Raw genomic sequence first — 22,089 nt, forward strand, 5'->3', positions numbered from 1 at the left:
TCCCCAGAGGGGATGGTTGAAATATCCTTGGGTCTTTGAGAGTGAAAAGGCCAGGGACTAGGAGAGCCTGTGAGCCCATCATTGGGCAGGGATTGTCTCTATCTGTTGCCCAATGGTACATTCCAAGCTCTTAGTACAGTGCTCTGCACATAGTAAGCGCTCAATAAATACTATTGAATGAGTTGTCCTTGGGGCTTTGAGAGTAAAGAGTCCAGTTTTTAGGGGAAGCCTGAGATGACCTAGTGGCAAAAGCCCGGGCTCGGGAGTCAGTGGATGTGGATTCTAATCCTAACTCCACCATTTGTCTGCTGTGTGACTTTGGGCAAGTCATTTAACTTCTCTGTCCCTCAGTTACCTCATCTGTAAGAGGTGGGTTAAGACTGGGAGCCCCATGTGGGACAACCTGATTACCTTGTATCTACCCCAATGCTGAGAACAGTGCTTGGGACATAGTAAGCGCTTAACAAATGTCATCATCATTATTATCATCGTTATGGTCAAATTGGCCTTGGGGCCTTGGGAGCGAAGAGGGCAGCGAAAAGGAGTAAACAGCCTGGGTTGGGCAGAGTAGGTGTGAAGGCAGGCAGCTTTGAAAATGTAATAATATATGAACCAGGACCTCTGTCACCTGTGGGTTAGGCAGCAAAACCCTGATCTGACTGCAGGGAAAGAGCAAAGATGAAGAAAACGGTCTCTTCTTGGCCACAGCAGACTGCAAACGAAAAGAGCTATAACCCCGGTGGGCGGGCAGGCGGTCCGTGGCTCGGTGGCAAGAGCCCCGGCTTAGGAGGCAGAGGATGTGGGTTCTAATCCTGACTCCGCCACTTCATTCAATTGTATTTATTGAGCGCTTACTGTGTGCAGAGCACTGTACTTAGCACTTGGAAAGTACAATTCCGCAACAGAGACAGTCCCTACCCAACAACAGCCACTTGTCCGTCGTGTGACCTTGGGCAAGCTGCTTAACTTCTCTGGGCCTCAGTTACCTCATCTGTAAAATGGGGATGAAGACTGTGAGCACCATGTGAGGCAACCTGATGACCTTGTATCTACACCAGCACTTAGAACAGCGCTTGGCTCATAGTAAGCACTTAACAAATATCATCATTATTATTATTATCATCACCTCCTCCAGGAGGCCTTCCCAGACTGAGCCCTCCCTTTCCCTCTGCTCCTCCTCCCCTTCCCATTCCCCCTTCTCCCGCCCTCTGTTCTTCCCCCTTCCCCTCCCCACAGCACTTGTGCATATTTGTATATATTATTTATGACTCCATTTATTTCATTAATGATGTGTATATATCTATGATTCTGTTTATCTTGATGATATTGATGCCAGACTACTTGTTTTGTTATGTTTTGCTGTCTGTCTCCCCCTTAAAGACTGTGAGCCCACTGTTAGGCGGCGATTGTCTCTATCTGTTGCCGAATTGTACATTCCAAGCGCTAAGTACAGTGCTGTGCTCATAGTAAGCGCTCAATAAATATGATTGAATGAATGAGTGAATGAATATCATTCTTATTATCATTATGGCTGATAACCCGGTGACGCTGAGACTGCTCAGAGGAGACATCTCGGAGTCCTCGGGCAGGTCTCTGGTTGATGTTCCCCACTTCTTTCACTCCCTTCTGCATCGCCCTGACTCTCTCCCTTCGTTCATCTCCCCCTTCCAGAGTCACAGCACTTATATACATATCTGCCATTTATTTATTTTAATTAATGTCTGTCTCCCCCCTCGACCCCCGAGACCGTAAGCTCACTGTGGGCAGGGAAGGTGTCTGTTTATTGTCATGTTATGCTCTCCCAAACCGTTAATACAGTGCTCTGCACAGAGTAAGGGCTCAATAAATACAATTGGATGAATGAATGAAGTGTCTCCTACAGTGCTCTGCATATAGTAAATGCTCAATGCATACAATTGATTGGTTGAATGATCCATCTCCTCTTGAGATGCTAATAATGATCCCAGCAGCAGAGTGAAGTATGGACTAGAGAGAGGAAAGGAGAGACTGCCATCAAAAGTGATTCTGCTGGTATTGTGGTTGATTTATTATAAGACATCTATACATTCCTTAAATGAGTCACTAGGTGTCCAGTTTAGAAGCATTTAAATATACTCCCGTCTCTGCCCTTTGAAGGTGTTTGGCTTTGTGGGTAAACATGAAGTTAGGAATTCATACACAAATATTTTCTGTTTGTGTAATGTTTTCATTCCCATCTCGGGCAGATCATTTGAATGAATATTTTATTACTCTCCTGTTCTTTTATTTGTTCTCTTTTGGGCATTGTCTAATGCAGTTTCATTGTTAACAAAATACAAGCCAGCAAATGAATCAACTAAGTATTCCCGTTTCCTGTAACAGCTGCAGTAGAAAGGAACGCCTGGTCCTGTTTAATTTACGTTTAATGATGTGCCACGAGTCATATTTTGCTTGTCTCTCTTATTAATTTAGCATTTCATTGTTGCATTACTAAACCTATGAGATTTTTATAACACATGCCCCTTGATGAGAAAACTGCATCATCTAGGAACATATTAGTTTAAACACTTCTCTCGGTAGCAGGAAGTGGAAGCGTCTGAAGAATCTTGTGTTTCAGGCAAAAACCTTTGAGGATGGTATCGTAATAGAGCTGAAGGTGTAATAATCAATACTGATGTCTTCTCGAGTTCTCGGTTTATTCAAAAGGAAAAATAGTGAGGTGGTCATTCTAGGTGTTTATTAGCATCGAATATTACATCTTTCGCTTTAGGATTGACTTTGGGCAATTCTTGTTTCTCTTAATTTCTAAAATCATAATAATTGTGGTATTTGTTAAGCACTCAGTGTGTGCTTAAGTATTGTACTAAGTGAAAGAGAGGAAGGAAAGGAAAGGAAAGGAAAGGAAAGGAAAGGAAAGGAAAGGAAAGGAAAGGAAAGGAAAGGAAAGGAAAGGAAAGGAAAGGAAAGGAAAGGAAAGGAAAGGAAAGGAAAGGAAAAGAGAAACACTCTATTATCCAAAATGTTTATAGGATGGGAAGAGCTAGTTTGTCAAAAATTTTGTTTAACTAAGAGTCAGAGCTACCAGAGAGGTAGTTATGGTAATTATTAAGTGCTTACTAACTGACAAGCACTGAGCTAATAATAATGATAGGGGTACTCATTAAGCACTGACTGTGTAACTAGCACTGGTCTAAGCACTGGGGTAGATGCTAGTTAATCCGGAGGGCACAGTCCCTGACCCACATGGGGCTCACAGCCTCTATCCCCATTCTCTTAGGTCCAGAGAAGTGAAGTGACTTGCCCAAGGTCATACAGCAGACATGTGGCAGAGCCAGGACTAGAACCCAGGTCCTTCTGACTCCCAGGCCCATGCTCTGTCCACTAAGCCCCGTGTAGATCCCAAATGATCAGATCGGGCCCAGATTGATCCCTCATAGAGTTCAATGGGAAATAGTGTGCCCCAATGGATACACCATGGATCTGGAGTCAGGGGACCTGGGTTCTAATTCTGACTCCACCACTTGTCTGCTGTGTAACCATGGGTGAGACACCTAACTTCTCTGGACCTCAGAGAATGGGGACTGAGACTGTGAGCCCTTTGTGAGGCAGGGACTGTGTGAATCCCATTTATCCTGTATCTACCCCAGCGCTTAGTACAGTGCCTGGCGCATAGTAAACAATTAACAAATACCATCACAAGAAAAAAAAGCTCAAGTGTTTTGTATAGACATCTGGATGGCTAGCATAGTCGTGCAATTAAGAGTAGATTTCTTTCAGAAGCCTATTGGCTAGGCTCTTGCAAAGAACACATAGCAGTCGGGAAAGGCAGTTCTCTTATTAGTTGAACGCTCGCCATTCTTAAGTTCATGTATTTGTTGGGAAAAGCATTCCCTGGAAATCCATTCCCATTGCCTTGGGTTGAGGGTGACTTTTTTGGAGGGGAGACAGTTTTCTAGTCTGAGAACAGAACCCTTCTGCCTTTGCCTCTCTGCAACTCGATACTGCCTGCTTTGGTTCCCCAGGGAGAAAGGTTTAAGGAGGAATAAACTGAGACTTGTTAATCTCCTCTCTGTCGGGATACTCAAACACACTCTGATCATCGCAACCTTCTCCAGCTGGGAGGAAGCTTTCCTCATAAGGAATCACTCAGCCGTAATTGCTTTTGTGCAGGATAATATCGAGAAATGTCAGTTGCTAGAGCAATCCTATGGGTAAAACCAGATACTGTAGCTTCTGTGTGGTCTTGACTACTGTCTCTCATTCAAGCCACATATTCCATCCATTACTAAATCCTGTCAGTTCGACCTTCACAACATCACTAAAATCTGCCCGTTCCTCTCCGTCCAAACCGCTACCAAGTTAATCCAAGCGCTTCTCCTCTCCCTCCTTGATCACTGTAACAGCCTCCTTCCTGATCTGCCTCTCCCCACTCTATTCTACATTTCACTCTGCTGCCCGGATTATTTGTCTACAGACATTCAGTCCATGTTTCCCCACTCCTCATGAGTCTCCAGTGGTTGCCCATCCACCTCCTCATCGGATGGAAATTTCTCACCATCGGCTTTAAAGCACTCAATCACCTTGCGCCCTCCTACCTCACCTCTCTACTTTCTTACTACAATCCAGCCAGCACACTTTGCTCTTCCGATTCTACTACTAACCGTCTCACTGTGCCTCAGTCTCATCTACCTAGCCGATCTCTTGCCCACATAATAATAATAATGTCGGTGTTTGTTAAGCGCTTACTATGTGCAGAGCACTGTTCTAAGCGCTGGGGTGGATACGGGGTCATCAGGTTGTCCCACGTGAGGCTCACGGTCTTAATCCCCATTTTACAGATGAGGTCACTGAGGCCCAGAGTAGTGCAGCGTATGGAACTAAGTGTTTGGGGGAGTACAACAGTTTCAGTAGTCAGGGCCTCTGTTATTAGCCTGAAGGACTTTACTATCTCCTGACTATGGGGAGACAGATATTAAAATAGTTTACAGGGAGGAGGAAGAAGGAAAATAGGATATGGAGGCCCAGAACACATCCTGCCCCTAGCCAGGAACTCCCTCCCTCTTCATATCCCACAGGCAAATACTCTCCCCTCCTTGAAGGTTTTATCGAAGCCCCATCTCCTCCAAGAGGCCTTCCCTGACTAAGCCCTCCTTTCCTATTCTACCTCTTCTGAGTTGCCTTTTCTCCCTTTATTCATCAATCCCAGCCCCTTAGCACTTACATCTGACATTTTATTAATTTATTTTAGTGTCTGTCTCCTCCTCTAGACTGTAAGCTCATTGTGGGCAGGGAATGAATCCGTTATCTTCTTAGAGTGTACTCTCCCCAGTGCTTAGTACATTGCTCTGCACACAGTATGTGCTCACTAAGTACAAACGATTGACTTGTGTGTATGTATCACCCTGACCGGTGGTATTTATTGAGAGCTTGTGCAGAGGTCTGTACTAAGTGCTTGGCAAAGTACAAAACATTGGAGTTGGTGACCTTGGGTAAAATAAGTAGTGTATCCTGATCACTCATTATTCCTTCATAAGCGAGTCAACAGTTTCAATAGTCAGGGTGTGTCTCCTTATTTTCCTTCTATTACAGATGGAGAAACTGAGGCCAAGGGAGACCAAGTGACTTCTGTCAGTCACACAGTCAGAGAGGACCAGGATTAGATCTCAGTGTTCCTGACCCCCCAGCCTGGTATTTTCCTTACTGAGCCACGCTGCCTCCCTACCAAGGAGAAAATACTTTCTTCAAGGTAAATGCAGGCCCGTTCTTCAGTTGCAGAAATACTTGCTTTATCCACGAGCCTGGAATTCTGTCTAAGTTTTTGAACAGCAGTGTCTTGGGAGCTCTGAATGAATCCTTGCCTTCTGATAAGAATAATGATAATAATAATACTGTAAACTCCTTGTGGGCAAAAAGCGTGTAGGCCAAATAAGTTCTATTGTACTCTCTGAAGAACTTAGGACTGTGCTTAGCACCCAGTAAGCACTCAAAACTCATTGTAGGTAGGGAATGTGTCTGTTTATTATTAAATTATACTCTCCCAATCACGTAGTACAGTGCTTATCACAGAGTAGGCGCTCAATAAATATAGTTGAATGAATGAATAAATGAATGAATGATTGATAATGATAATCATAGCTCATTTGGGGCAGGGAATATGGCTGTTCATTGTTGTATTTTTCCCCAGCACTTAGTACATTGCTCTGCGCACAGTAAACATGCAATAAATATGATTGATTAATTGACTAGTATGTGCCGAGCACTGAACTAAGCACCGGGGGAGATACAAGATGACCCGGTTGAACGCAATCCCTGTCGTATATGGCGTTCGCATTCTAAGTAGGAGGGAGAAGGGGCGTTGAATCCACATTTTACAACTGAAGAAGCTGAGGCTCAGAGAAATGAAGAGACGTGCCCAAAGTCACAAAGCAAATCAGGGGCGGAGCTGGGGTTAGAACCCAGCTCCACTGATTTCCAGGCCTAGGGAACTAGGCATGCCTGTACTTATGGGATAGATTTTCCCCGAAATGTCACCATTGCGAGTGACTTGCCCCGGGACTTGGCTATTGTGTAGTGGATAGATCATAGGCCTGGGAGTCAGAAGGTCTTGGATTCTAATCCCCGTCCGCCACTTGTGTGCTCTGTGTCCTTGGGCAAGTCACTTCATTTCTCTGTGCCTCAAAATGGGGATTCAGAGTGTGAGCCTTAGATGGGACAGGGACTGTGTCTAACCCAGTACTTGGTACAGTGCCTTGCACACAGTGAGTGTTTAACAGATATCACAATTATTAATGTTACTGCCTGCCTCGGGGCATGTGGTGAGACCGGTGAACTGGAGTTGGGGCTGAGTCGTGGGAAAGGCAAAACTGCTTTTCTCAGGTGAGGCTGACGGGATTCTGGGGAAGGACGGGGGTCTGCAGGGGAGTGGGTCACTTAAAAGTGAAACTAGTGTACATGGGACAGAAAATTTCACCTGTTTCACCCATTAATGTCCCAACTAATGTTACTGTGATTGAATCATTCATTGCAAAATCAATCTGGAAATGGAATTTCTGAGAGAAATAATCCTCAAATGTTTCCCCCTAATAGAGGCTTTTCATGGATTGAGTTCCCAGGTTATGGTGTTTGGGTATTACTGAGTGTTTTCATTTTTCAGCTTTTGCTCCCTTAGTATTTTTCTGTTTAGAATATATTCTCAGTCTCTTTCACAGGTTCATTCATTCAATCATATTTATTAAATGCTTACTGTGTGCAGAGCAGAGTACTAAGTGCTTGGAAAATAAATCCCTAAATGCATTCATTCATTCAATCGTATTTATTGAGAGTTTACTGTGTGCAGATCATGCGAGAAGCAGCGTGGCTCAGTGGAAAGAGCACGGGCTTTGGAGTCGGAGGTCATGGGTTCGAATCCCGGCTCTGCCACTTGTCAGCTGTGTGACTGTGGGCAAGTCACTTCACTTCTTTGTGCCTCAGTTACCTCATCTGTAAAATGGGGATTAAGACTGTGAGCCCCACGTGGGACAACCTGGTTCCCCTGTGTGTACCCTAGCGCTTAGAACAGTGCTCTGCACATAGTAAGCGCTTAACAAATACCAACATTATTATTATCATTACTAAGTACTTGGAAAGTACAATTCGGCAAGAAATGGAGACAATCTTTGCCCACAACAGGCTCACGGTCTAGAAGGGGGAAGAGAGACGTCAGAACAAGTAAATAGGCATCAGTAGCATCAATTATAAATACAAAAATTATAAATGTGGGTGCCCCCCAAAGTTTAGTTCTGTGTCTGCTTCTATCCTCCACCTACACCCACTCCCTTGGAAAACTCATTTATTCATATGGCTTCAACTACGACCTCTCGCAAGTGATTCCCAAATCTATGTCCCCAGCCTTGATCTCTCTCCTCCTCTGCAGTCTAACATTCCCTTCTGCCTTCAGGACATCTCTACTTGGATGGCCTACCGGCACCTGAAACTTACCATGTCAAAAAGAGAACTCCTTATCTTCCTATCCTTCTCCTGACTTTCCCATCACTGTAGGCAAGACCACCATCCTACCTGTCTCACAAGCCCATAACCTTGGCATTTTCCTCAACTCAGCCCTCTCATCCTCTCCACATATTCAATCTATCACTAATTCCTGTCGGTTCATCCTCCTTGACATCGCTACAGTCTATCCTTTCTCCTCTATCCAAAGTGCTACGTGTCAATCCAAGCACTTGTCCTATCCTGCCTTGCTTACTGCATCAGCCTCCTTGCTGACCTCCCTGCCTCCTGACTCTCCCCACTCCAGTCCATATTCACTTTGCTGCCAGGATCATTTTCTTATAAAACCGTTCAGTCCGTGTTTCCTCGCTCCTCGAGCCCACCCAGTGGTTGCCCATCCACCTCTACATCAAATAGCAACTCCTTACTTCAAAGCAGTCAACTGTCTTGACCCCTCTGATCTCACCTCTCTACTCTCCTGCTACAATCCAGCTTGCAAACTTTGCTCCCCTAAGTGCCAACCTACTCACTGTACTTTCATCGTGTTTACCTCACCATGGACCTCTCGCCCATGGCCTGCCTCTGGCCTGGAATACCCTCTCTCGAGAAGCAGCGTGGCTCAGTGGAAAGAGCACAGGCTTTGGAGTCAGGGCTCATGAGTTCGAATCGCAGCTCTGCCACTTGTCGGCTGTGTGACTGTGGGCAAGTCACTTAACTTCTCTGTGCCTCAGTTCCCTCATCTGTAAAATGGGGATTAAGACTGTGAGCCCCACGTGAGACAACCTGATTCCCCTATGTCTACCCCAGCACTTAGAACAGTGCTCGGCACATAGTAAGCGCTTAACAAATACCAACAGTATTATTATTATTATTATTATTATTATACCCAATAGACAATTACTCTTCAAAGCCTTACTGAAAGCCCATCTCCTCCAAGAGGCCTTCCCTGACTAAGTCCTCTTCTCCTTTTCTTCCACTTCCTTCTGAGTCACCTTGACCTGCTCCCTTTATTCATCCCCCCTCCCAGTCCCACAGCATTTAGGTATATATCTGTCATTTTTTAATTTCTATTAATGCCTGTCTCCCCTTTTAGACTGTAAGCTCAATATGGGCAGGGAATGTGTCTGTTATATAGTCATGCTGTACTCTCAAAACACTTAGTACAGTGCTCTGCACACTGCAAGTGCTAAAGAAATACGATTGAGTGAGTGTAAGTTTCTTGAAGGCAGGGATCATGTGTACTATTTCTATTGTAATTGCGTATTTTAGTCCAAGATCCTTAAAATAATCCTTAAGGTACCTTTGTGGGACAGGGATTGTGTCTAATCTGATTATCTGGTATCCTCCACAGTGCAGTATTTGGCAATAGAGTAAGTGCTTAATAAATACCATTATTATTGTTACTGTTATTACCTAGCTTTTATCCTATCATCATTCCTGTCTCGTTCCTCTCCAGTGTCTCATATCTTTTCTAAAGAGCAGTGACCAGTATTGGACACAAAGTCCATAGAACATGGCCTAGTGGCAAAAGGGTGGGCCAGGGGGTTTATTGTTGGCTAAATTCTCGGAGCCTAAGCTTCCATATCTGAAAATTAGGCATTCAGTACCTGTTCTCTCTCTTGATTATACTGTGATTCAATGTGGGACAGGGTCTGTGTCCCACCTGATTACCTTGTATCCACCCCAGTACGTGACATAATGCTTGACACATCAGAAGGGCTTAACACGGGCCACAATTACCATTGTCATTAATATTATTTTATTAGTAGTAGTAGATTCTAAGGGACCACTCAGGGCAGAGTTCAGTGGAAGGATGATTGCCCGACTCTTGTCTGAGGAAAAGGGTGATGGCGAAGAGCCTCTGTCAGGCGTGGGAGATGTACCACTTCCCAGGAAGGAGCGAGCACCCTGCACCGTAAAGTCCCTCTAGAATGTAAGCTCAATGTGGGCAGGAAACGTGTCTATCAACTCTGTTCTACTGTGCTTAGTACAGTGTTCTTCACATAGTACGTGCTAATTAAATATAATCGGTTGACTGATTGATTGAGCCCTCACTCTGAGGAAGCAGAGGCATGTACAGTCTGGTCCTTCCCATGGAGCTACAAAAAACTGAACTTTGGGGGACTCCAGGAGCAACTTCCAGAAGGGTTTGTCAAACCCTTACGATCTTTTCATATTTGATATGCACCCCTCCCCCAATCCCACAGCACTTGTGTACATACCTATAAATTATTTATTATAAAATATTTATTCATATTGATGTCTGTCTCCCCCTCTAGAATGTAAGTTCATCATGGATGTCTGCTAATTTCCCTTGTACTCTCACAAACTCTTAGAACGGTGCTCTGCACATAGTAAGTGCTCAATGAATACCAGTGATGGTTGATTGCCTTTGGAAGTCCCTGAATGTTCTTAATTCAAGACAACCTTCAGAGGCCACAGGGACAGAAGTCAGGAAAGAGAGTAGCGAGTCGCCCCCACCTTCCCGCAATCACGGTGGAGTCTTAGTTCCTGTGTCATTCATTCGGTGGTATTTATCGAGTGCTTAATGTGTGCAGAGCACTGTACTAAGCGCTTGAGAGAGTACACTATAATAGACAGGCACATTGCCTACCCACATTGAGCTTACAGGCAGTGAATCAGTGTATCAGTGAATCAATCAATTAAGAGTATTGATTGAGCTCTTACCCTGAGCAGAGCGTAGTACTAAGCATATGGGAGAGTACAATAAAATTAGTACATAATGGTCTCTGCCCTCAGAAAACCTAAACGGGGATAACAGATACTAAAATACTTTCCAAGGATGGTTCTCTTTGAAGACTGGTGGTATGGATGGGCCTTTCTTTTTTAATGGTATTTCTAAAGTGTTTACTATGCATCATGCACTGTTCTAAGCAATGGGGCAGATACAAGTTACTCAGGTGAGATACAGTCCCTGTCCCACATGGCGCTCACAGTCAAGACAAGGTACTGAATCCCCATTTTACAGTTGAGGACACTGAGGCACAGAGCAGTGAATTGACTTTGACCAAAGTCACGCAACAGGCAGGTGGCAGAGCCGGGATTAGAATCCAGGTCCTCTGCCTCCCGGGTCTGAGCTATATCCACTAGGCCACGTTGCTTCACGTTGTCCTTCAGGGAGATTGTTAACTGTTGGGTCCCACACTTCTGGGCTTTTTTTCCACCTCGGTATTTATCTTTCAGTCCTGCCCAGTCCTAATTTGCCAAATGGGCACCTGACACCTGTTGTTTCCGCCAGGTCAGTTCTCACTGCTGGCTAAGTACTCTACCCGGACCACAAGCTGGAATTCCTACCGTGGTAACGGAAAAACCCCGACGATTTTCAGATTCCCCCTCTGAGTGCGACCCCATTTCAATCAATCGGTGGCATTCATTGAGCACTTACTCTATGCAGAGCACTGAATCCATCAGGGCTTCTAGCCACCACTCCCATAAACGTGACGTGCCGAACTGGACATCACGGAGAGGAGATGAATTATGATCTCCGCACCCGATCTTAGCCGAAGAGGAGCGGCACGGTCGCGGATGCTCCGTCTCAGAGAGAAACGTAAGCTAAGAGTACACCGTGGTCCTCTCGGATGGGCCGGGAGCCATTTGTGACTCAGAGTTGAGTGCACCCATTCATCAGTGGAGGGGCCCAGAGCTTTTCATCCTTCCCCTCTCAGTCTCGTGCCAGTAGCCACTCTAATCTGCTCGGAGGATCTGGATCAGGGCCAGTGGCGCAAATGAGCTTAGCGGATTGGCAGAAGGCCTGGCTGGATGATGACAATATTCAAAGAGTTTTACTGGCAAAAGGAAGTCAGCAAATCCCAGTGTTATCACCGCATGATCCTGGCGGGCGTACGCTGCTTTGGAGATAATGGCCCAAGCTAGAAATCATGAATGGAGTCCTAGAGGGTGATTCAACCAGTTCACGTTCCCCTACAGATCTCGGGTCGGTAGCCGGCGCATCTGCCGGTGAATCCGAAGGTGACCCGGAGAGCCCTTCACGAGAATTCTGTAGACCAAGGGAAAAAGAAAACGGCGATCTGTATGAAGAACATGTTGCTGGATTGGAAAGGCAGGCATGAATTGCTGGGATATTTGGGAACCATGTTCAGAGGAAGACCAGCCCCTCTCCGTCAACCTATTCCCATCCAACGAACAAAGACCAGCCTGATACTGCCGTTGTACTGCATACTTGTCTGCATTTGAAAATGGAGACAGAGAGTAATAATGATAATAATGATAATAATGGTATTTGTTAAGCGCTTACTATGTGCCAAGCACTATTCTATGTGCTGGGGTAGATACAAGGTCATCAGGTGGTCCCATGTGGGGCTCACAGTCTTCATCCCCATTTTACAGATGAGGGAACTGAGGCACAGAGGGGGGATTAGAACCCGGGTCCTTCTGGCTCCCAAGCCCATGCTCTTTCCACTACGCCACACTGCTTCTCAATCCTGGTAGTAGGGGAAGCAGCGTGGCTCGGTGGGAAAAAACGCGGGCTTGGGAGTCAGAGGCTGTGGGTTCTAATTCCGGCTCCACCACTTGTCTGCTGTGTGACCTTGGGTAAGTCACTTAACTTCTCTGTGCCTCAGTCACCTCAACTCTAAAATGGGGATTAAGACTGTGAGCCCCACGTGGGACAACACGATTACCTGGTATCGACTCCGGAGCTTAGAACAGTGCTGGGCACATAGTAAGCGCTTAAATACCACAATCATTAGTAGTAGTAGTAGTAGTAGCCTAGTGCCGACATACACACTGTACCGGGCATACCAGGCCGATCCCTGTATTGTGGAAAAGAGTCTTATCTTTTTCTGGGTTCCCTGCACAGCCCAACAAGGATGAGACGTCGAGAGTAAACTCGTCCTAGAGATGTACCTTGTTGCGAGAGATCAATAAGTCTGGTACCTGTCTGTAACAAACACAACAGGGCTTAGAACAAGAATGCTGTTCCCGAACACTGTGGAAGATACTTGGACCTCTTGTAACCCCGGGCTGAAGCATGTTGGAGCGGCACGTGATGTGCTTGCGAAAGAACCAGGAGTCATAAGGGAGGAGGATGAGATTTTGGTTTTAACAAATGAGCCATGTGAGACAGAATGACTGTCGACATAAAGAAAACTGAAGCAGTGTATCACCCCGTATCACAGAAGTCACAGACATAAGCTACTCCAAGCTTGGCAACACCAACCTTAAGGTCATCAAAGAATTCTGCTACCTAAGCAGCACACTAACCCATGGTAGTTCTAATTATCTTGTATTCTTCCAAGCGCTTAGTACAGTGTTCTGCACATAGTAAGTGCTCAATAAGTATGAATGACCGACCGATTGATTCATAGCTAAGAAAGAAGAAAACCTAGTAAAGAAGGTCAGCGTATCCTTTGGGAGACTGCCGAACCGTTTAACCACAGAGTATGTTGTCCTTGGCTTTCACAGAGATGGTTACGGGGGAATTTCACTGCTTGTGGTGTCTGCCCCTGACCTAATTAGAATAATGCTAATGATAATTATGGTACTTGTTAAGTGCTGACTGTGTGCAGAACACTGTACTAAGCGCTGGGATAGATACAAGTTAACCCGGGTGGACCCAGTCCTTGTCCCATCTTGGACTTACACTCCGAATCGCCATTTTTTTTTTACAGATGAGGTAACTGAGATACAGAGAAGTGAAGTGACTTGCCTAAGGTCACACGACAGACAAGTGGTGGAGCCGGGATGCGAATCCATGACCAGGCCTGTGCTCTATCCACTACACCGTGCTGCTTCGTGACGTACCAGCAAGGAAGCAGGGTGGCATAGTGAAAAGAGCATAGGTGTTGGGAACGGAGGATCTAGGTTCTAATCCTGGCTCTGCCAGTTTTTTGCTGAGGGATCTAGAGCAAGTCATTTCCCTTCTCTGTGCCTCAGTTTCCTCGTGTATTAAATGGAGATGCAATGGCTCTTCTTCCATCTACTTAGACTGTGTGACCCATGTGGGACTAGATTAACTCGTATCAATGCCAACGCTTAGTACAGCGCTTGACAAACATTAAGTGCTAAACAAATATGATGATGATGATGATGATAATGATAGGTTTCTTGGAAAGGAGAGATCCCCCTACTCCTGTCTGTCGAGGGCCAGAATGCGGGCTCCTATTTTTTTTTTTTGAAGTTTTAGCTTTTTCAACCCATTCCTACCTTATTGTCGTTGCCATTTCCGTATCACAACCTTTCTGTCATCGCCCAGAATGGTTGGAGTCACCGGTAGCATTTGGGTTGGCAAGATGAGCATCGGTCAGACAATCAATGGTGTTTATTGAAAGTTTACCGTGTCCAGAGCACTGTACTAAGTGGCCGGGAGAGTACAACACAGTGGAGTGGGTAGAAACGACCCTTGCCCTCAAGGAGCTTACATTCCAGTTGGGTGTATCAAAGCACTGGACAAACCGGTATGGGATGGCTCATGGAACTGAATACTAGTTGAGACCCGTTGTGGAGAAGGCTCTCCTCATCAGAGCGTTTCAGAGACCTTTGCTGGGAAATAGGACCAGCAGCGTGGCCTAATGGTTAGAGCACGGCCCTAGGAGTCAGGAGGACGCGGGTTCTAATTCCTGCTCTGCAACTTTTCTGCTGTGTGACCTTGGTCAAGTTCATTCATTCAGTTGTACTTATTGAGCACTTACTGTGTGTAGAACAGTGTACTAAGCACTTGAGAGAGTACAATATAACAACAAACAGACACATTCCCTGCCCACAGTGAGCTTACACTGTAGAGTCACTTCACTCCTTTGTGCCTCAGTTCACTCATCTGTTAAATAGGGATTAAGCCTGTGAGCCCCATGTGGGATAGGGACTGTGACCAGCCCAATTACTGTGCATCTGACCCATCGCTTAGTACAGTGCCTGGCACATAGTAGGGACTTAACAAATACCACAATTATTAAATGTCCTTTGCAGACTGCTCAGAGGTAGAAGCGACTCGGGTGACGTTAACTAAATCCAGTAACCACTGACCTCTCCTGTTCTAATATGGGGAATAATTGTAAACACTTGGGTTGCCATGTTGTTGTTGTTGTTGGTTTTGTTTACCGTTTCTTTCTTCTAAGTCTCTGTTGCTGTTTTCACCCAGAGGGGCATGAAATTCATCGAGGTAATGGCTGGGTTAATTTTTACAAACAGGGTCCAAGTAACCAGGAAAGCAGCGTGGCTTAACGGAAAGAGTCCGGGCTTGGGGGTCAGAGGCCGTGGTTCTAATCCCATCTCTGCCACTTGTCAGCTGTGTGACTTTGGGCGGGTCACTTAACTTCTCTATACCTCAGTTACCTCATCTGTAAAATGGGGATTAAGACTGTGAGTCCCAAGTGAGGCAACTTAATAACCTTGTGTCTTTCCCAGTGCTTAGAACAGTGCTTGGCACATGGTAAGCACTTAAACACCAACATTAAGGAACAAGGTAGTCAGTCATCAGTCATATTTATTGAGTGCTTACCATGAGCAGAGCACGGTACTAATCGCGGGGGTGAGTACAGTGTAACAATGTACAGCAGACACATTTCCTGCCCACAGTTAGATTATAGTCTAGCGGGGGAGAGGTAGTTACAACACAATCAGGTCAGACATGGTCCCTGACCCTCACTGGGCTCACAGTCTAAGGAAGAAGGGGAATGGGTATTTGATCCCCTTTTTAAGAAGAGTAAACTGAAGCAGAGAAAGGTTAAGTGGCTTGCCCAAAGTCATTCAGTCCTTAATTTTTCCTACCTCCAGCTCTTGCCCATGCCCCTTACCTAGACTTATATTCAGGATCCTTGCAAAAGTTTTGGGACCAAGTCTAGTGATAGAGTGAGAGCATAAGCAAAGAAAAGAAGGTGTTTCGCTCCCTCTCTTTACAAGGCCTTCCCAGACTGAGCTTCCCTTTTTCCCTCTGTTCCCTCTGCTTCCTCTCTGCCCCCCCTGCACCTTCCCTCAGCCAAGCCTCCTTTCCCCCCCTTTCCCCCTGCTCCTCCCCCTCTCCCTTCCCCTCCCCTCAGCACTGTGCTCATTTGTATATATTTTTATTACCCTATTTATGTTGTTAATGAGGTGTACATCCCTTTGATTCTATTTGTCGTGATTAAGTTGTCTTGCTCTTTGTCCGCCTGTCTCCCCCGATTAGACTGTGAGCCCGTCAATGGGCAGGGATTATCTCTATCTCTTGCCGAATTGTACATTCCCAGCTCTTAGGACAGCGCTCCGCACATAGTCAGCGCTCAATAAATACTACTGAATGAATGAATCTAAATCCAAGAGAAGAATTATGGGGAAGCCATAGGTTCAGGGTGGGTGACATTGACTTTAATCAGTGGTATTTAGTGAGCGCTTACCTAACAGAGCCCTGGGATCGCACCAGTGGGAAAGGTCAGCTTGTGAGCAGGGAATCAATCAATCAATCAGTCACAGTGAGTGCTTACTATGTGCAGAGCACTATACTCAATGCTTGGGAGAGTACAATATAACATAGTTGGTAGAAACATCCCCTGCCCACAACAAACTTACCGTCTAAAGAATAATAACTGTAGTATCTGTTAAATACTTACTATGTGCCAGGCACCGTTCTATCTTTGGGGTGAATACAAGCTAATCCAGTTCAACTCCGTCCCTTGTCCCACTTGGGGCTCACAGTTTTAATCCCCATTTTACAGATGAGATAACTGAGGCACAGAGAAACGAAGCGACTTGCCCTAGGTCGCATGGCACACAAGTGACGGAGCCGGAATTAGAACCCAGGTCCTTTCGACTCCCAGGTCCAGGCTCAATCCACGAGGTCATGCTGCTTCTCACATACACAAACTAACTTTTCTTAGTAGAAAAACTGACACCTTCAAGACTGCCCTTCTTCACTGAACTCAACTCTCTTCTCCCCTGTCTCTCCACTGATCTTGTACAACTAACCCGCACGGGGGTTCACCTCCACATTATAGTGATAATGGTATTTTTTAAGTGCTTACTATGATCTAAGCACTGTTCTAAGCACTGGGGTAGATACAATGTAATCAAGATGCACCACATGGGGCTCACAGTCTTAATCTCCATTTTTCAAATGAGGTCACTGAGACACAGAGAAGTGAAGTGACTCGCCCGAGGTCACACAACAGACAAATGGCGGAGCCGGGATTAGAACCCAGGTCCTCTTAGACCCTAACCCAGGCTCTTGCCACTAAGCCATGCTGCCTCTCCATGCTCCCTCCACTCTTGTACTCGAGACGCAGAGCGCTACTGGCAGAAATCCAGACACCTGGCTGACCTCGTCCATCCCAAATTCAGCCTCATTTGTTTTAATTGGCACTTTCCTCCACCTAGCAACAATATTTCCCCATCTTTTTTGACCCAAATATCCATTGTCCGTGCCAGCTGTTCCGGATATTTTAATCCTCCTCACATCCCTTGTTCGTTTACCCCTGTCAGCCATCTCTTTCACTTAATGATCTGGCCATGTACTTTACTGATAAAATTGAAACCATCAGCTGTGATCTCTACAAAATCTCCCATGCTTGTTTCCAGTACCGCCGAACTCCTGCACCCTCTATGACTCTCCCATCTTTCCCAGTAGTGTCTCGAGAGACTTGTCATCTCTGCTCAAAGTCCACTCCCTCCACGTGCGCCTCTGATCCCATCTCTTCACACGTTATTAAAACACTTGCTCCAGCCCATTTTCCCTCCCTGAGCACCATCTTCAACCGTTCACTTTCCAACTTTAAAACTGCTTTCAAGCACGCTCATGCTCTATCTTACAAAAAACCCAAAAAATCCTCCTTTGACCCCTTGTCTCCTTCCAGGGGGGAGCAGCATGGTGTAATGGATAGATCAAAGGCCTAGGAGTCAGAAGGTCATGGATTCTAATCCTGACTCTTCCACATGTCTGCTCTATGACCTTGGACACGTCACTTCACTTCTGTGGGCCTCAGTTACCTCATCTGTCAAATGGGGATTGAGACTGTGAGCACCACGTGGGATAGGGACCGTGTCCAACAGTCCTGATTGGCTTGTATTCACCCCAGCCCTTAGTACAGTGCCCACCACATAGTAATCGTTTAACAAATATCAGAAATACCACATTTATTCTAGTTAATAGCCCATCTCCCTCCTGCCATTCCTCTCCAAACTCCTCGATTGAGTTTCCTCGAACCACCGTCTCCACTTCCTCTCCACCAATTCGCTCCTTGATCCCTATTGTGCTGATCCAGGCACTTATATATTCATTCAATAGTATTTATTGAACGCTTACTATGTGCAGAGCACTTCTTGTCTACTACGTCGGCCTTCTCGCTGACCTCCCTGCCTCCTGTCTCTCCCAACTCCAGTCCACACTGGAGTCCACTCTACTGCCCGGATCACTTTTCTAAAAATACATTGCCTCCAAAACTCCCCACTCCTCAAGAAATTCCAGTGGATGCCCATCCGCCTCCGCATCAAACAGAAACCCCTATACCATTAGTTTTAAAGCGCTCAACCAGCTCGTTCCGTCCTACCTTTTCTCGCTGATTTCCCACTACAACCTAGTCCTCACGGTCTGCTCCTCTAAAGCCAACGTACACACTGTGCCTCTCTCCCATCTGCCTAGCCTCCTGCTCCTCACCCACTTCCTCTCACTGGGCTGGCACTCTTTTCCCGTCCATATCCAACCGACCACCCTCTCCCCACCCTCGGACCCTAATCCGAATCACACCTCCCCTGAGAGTCCTCCAATTAAGCCCTTTTTACCCCAACTCCCTCTTCCTTCTGAGGTGTCTCTGCATTTGGATCTCACTTGATACTCGCCCCTCTCTCTGCGACGCTGCACTCATCCGTAATTTATTTCCGTTACTTTTCCGTCTCCCCCTCTCGACTGTAAACGTGTTCACCAACTTTGTTGTACTGTGCGTTCGACTTGATTATCTCGTGTCGACCCCAGCACTTAGTACAGTGCCTGGCACGTAGTAAACTCTTAATAGCATGACGTAGTGGATGGAGACTAGTTTGGGAGTCAGAAGGCCGAGGGTTCTAAACCTGGCTCTGCCACTTGTCAGCTATGTGACCTTGGGCAAGTACCTTCACTTCTCTGTGACTCAATTGCCTCGTCTGTAAAATGGTGATTGAGAATGTGAGCTCCATGTGGGACAGGCACTGTGCCCAACCCCATCTGCTTGCATCCACGGTGCCTGGCACATAGTAAGCGCTTAAAAAATACCATAATTATTAAATGTCATAAGCACTCGATATGCACCCCTGATTGATTGATAATCGACTGGTATTTGAGGGCTTACTGTGTGCGGAGCAGTGGAAGGAACACTTGGAAGAATACAATACAGTTGGTAGACGTGATCCCTGCTCTCGAGGAGCTTACGCTCAAGGTTCATCCCATCCACCGCGACCTTTAATTTATTTCCGTCATTGTGGAGGCAGCCAGTCTGGTTCACGGATTCAGTTATCCATGCTCGGCAAGGCTATTCACAGCGGAAAGATTTAGAGGTGGCTGCAGAAGAGATCTCCATATGGCTGATGGATAATGGATTCCTCTATTGTTCTGGTTGTGATTCATTCTTTAGCGGCTCATCTGAGGTGGTCTTTTAGACACAATAGATGGGCTTCCTAGGTGAAGGCTAAAAGATTGGTTTTGCATTAATCACCCAGCGTGATGGGGAAATACCTAATATATTCAGTGACTAGAGTAGAACCAAGGACAAGGAAGTAACTAGAAAGCAATCTAACGTATCTCTCCGGCCGGAAATTCCTTTCCCCTTCATGTCGGACAGACCACCGATCTCCCCCTCTTCAAAGCCCTGCAGAGATCGTATCTCCTTCAGGAGCTCCTCGCTGACCCACTCCATTCTACACTGTCTATGCGTATGGGTCCGTGACCCCTAAATACTTTGAATAATAAGAATAATAATATTGGTATTTGTCAAGCGCTACTATGTGCAGAGCACTGTTCTAAGCGCTGGGGTAGACATTGGGGAGTCAGGTTGTCCCACGTGGGGCTCACAGTCTCAATCCCCATTTTACAGATGAGGTAACTGCGGCACAGAGAAGTGAAGTGACTCACCCACAGTCACACAGCTGACAAGTGGCAGAGAAACCCACCTCATCATCGCCTCTGTAGCTCTTCAGCGTGGCTCAGTGGAAAGAGGCCGGGCTTAGGAGTCAGAGGTCATGGGTTCGAATCCCACCTCTGCCACTCGTCAACTGTGTGACTGTGGGCGAGTCACTTAACTTCTCTGTGCCTCAGTTACCTCATCTGTAAAATGGGGATGAAGACTGTGAGCCTCATGTGGGACAACCTGATTACCCTGGGCCTACCCCAGTGCTTAGAACAGTGCTCTGCACATAGTAAGCGCTTAACAAATACCAACATTATTAAATGCCACTGATTGACTGACCAAACTATGATAGTGATGATTATGGTATTTCTCCAAGTGCTTATTATGTGCCAAGCACTGTTCTAAACAGTGGGAGAGATGCGAGTCAATCAGATTGGTCACAGTCCCTGTCCCACATGGTACGCATCGTCTAAGTAGGAGGGCAGACATTGAATCCCCATTCTATAGATCAGGAAACTGAGACACAGAGGAGTAAAGTGACTTACCTAAGGTCACACAGCAGGCAAGTAATAATAATGATGGCATTTGTTAAGCACTTACTGTGTGCCAAGCACTGTTCTAAGCACCGGGGAGGATACAAGGTGATCAGGTTGTCCCACGTCAGGCTCACAGTCTTAATCCCCATTTTACAGTTGAGGGAACCAAGACCCAGAGAAATGAAGTGACTTGCCCAAAGTCGCACAGCTGACAAGTGCCAGAGTCAGGATTAGGACCCAGGTCCTCTGATTCCCAGGCCTGTGCTCTTTCCACTAGACTAACTAACTAAATGATTATGTGCCAGGTATCAATGTCAATCAATCAATGATATTTACTGAGTGCTTACTAAATGATTATATGCCGGGTATCAACGTCAATCAATCAATCAATGATATTCATTGAGTGCTTACTAAATAATTATATGCCAAGTATCAATGTCAGTCAACCAGTCCATGATATTTATTGAATGCTTACTTTGCTCAGAGCACTTCACTAAGCGCTGCAGGGAATACGGTATAATAGAGTTGGTAGACCCGTTCCCAGCCCAGAAGAGCTTACATTCTAGAGGGGTACATGCAGATATGAATGTAAATAAATCAATGAATTATGGAGAAGTACATAAATTTTGTGGGTCTGAGGGAGGGAGGAGGGAGAGAGAGTGCAAAGCGAAGTGCAAGGCCAATTTCTCTGACCCTCAGCATTCAACCTTGAGAAAATCTTTTTTGGACCTTTCACTTTCCTCTGTCTGCTTCTCCTTTTCTTAATTAGTTAGCCACAATAATAATAATTTATGGTATTTGTTAAGTGCTTACTATGTGCCAGGCACGGTATCAAGTGCCGGGGTAGATACAAGCAAATCGGGTTGCACACAGTCCCCGTCCCACGTGGGGCTCACAGTCTCAATCCCCATATTACAGATGAGGTAACCGAGGCCCAGAGAAGTGAAGTGACTTTCCTAAGGTCACACAAGTGGCAGACAAGTGGCAGAGCTGGAGCCATAATAAATCCTCCTTCCATTACTATGGGGGACCTACAGCATGGAGTTTCCAACCATGCAGCTGCCTACTATAGTTATCATCACCGTCCTCACCCCGCATCATTATTTCACACCTTCCTTGTGCAGGACATGGACTAAATGCATTTCAGATTAGCTTCAGTTGATTTGAAGTTAAATAACGGAGACAACCCGGTGCATTTAGCTTTCCTAAAAATCCATCCAGGATGTGCCAGCGGATTGGAGAAGATCGACGTTTTGTTGCAAATGAAGAAAAAATGAAACCACGCTAACGCGTTCGGGGCTTTTTCCCCGAAACTCTCTTTAGGAGGGGACTTTTCCTTCCAGAACAGAATGGAACGTAAACTGTGCGGGTGATGGCATGTATGAGTCTGTGCTTTAGGAGAGTCCGGGCACGCGGGATAAGTTCATTGACTGCCTGCTAATCTATTCCCAGATGGAGGTTGATGCAGATGAAAAACGTCACCGCACACGCTCCAAAGGTGTTCGAGGTAGGTCTCTCCCTTCGCTAAATCACTCCAGGCTCCTGCTCAG

The 22,089-nt window shown here is 45.9% G+C and overlaps 1 protein-coding gene across 1 annotated transcript in view; it reads left to right on the forward strand.

Moving 5' to 3' along the window:
• MYT1L (myelin transcription factor 1 like) overlaps window positions 1-22,089 on the forward strand; it is a 569,059-nt gene that overhangs the window by 304,812 nt on the left and 242,158 nt on the right. The window contains exon 4 of the mRNA XM_029051295.2: window positions 21,992-22,046. Coding sequence (XP_028907128.1) covers window positions 21,992-22,046 — 55 coding nt within the window. The remainder of the gene's footprint in view (window positions 1-21,991; window positions 22,047-22,089) is intronic.

This window comes from Ornithorhynchus anatinus, chromosome X1 (assembly GCF_004115215.2).
Source record: "Ornithorhynchus anatinus isolate Pmale09 chromosome X1, mOrnAna1.pri.v4, whole genome shotgun sequence".
NCBI lineage: Eukaryota > Metazoa > Chordata > Mammalia > Monotremata > Ornithorhynchidae > Ornithorhynchus > Ornithorhynchus anatinus.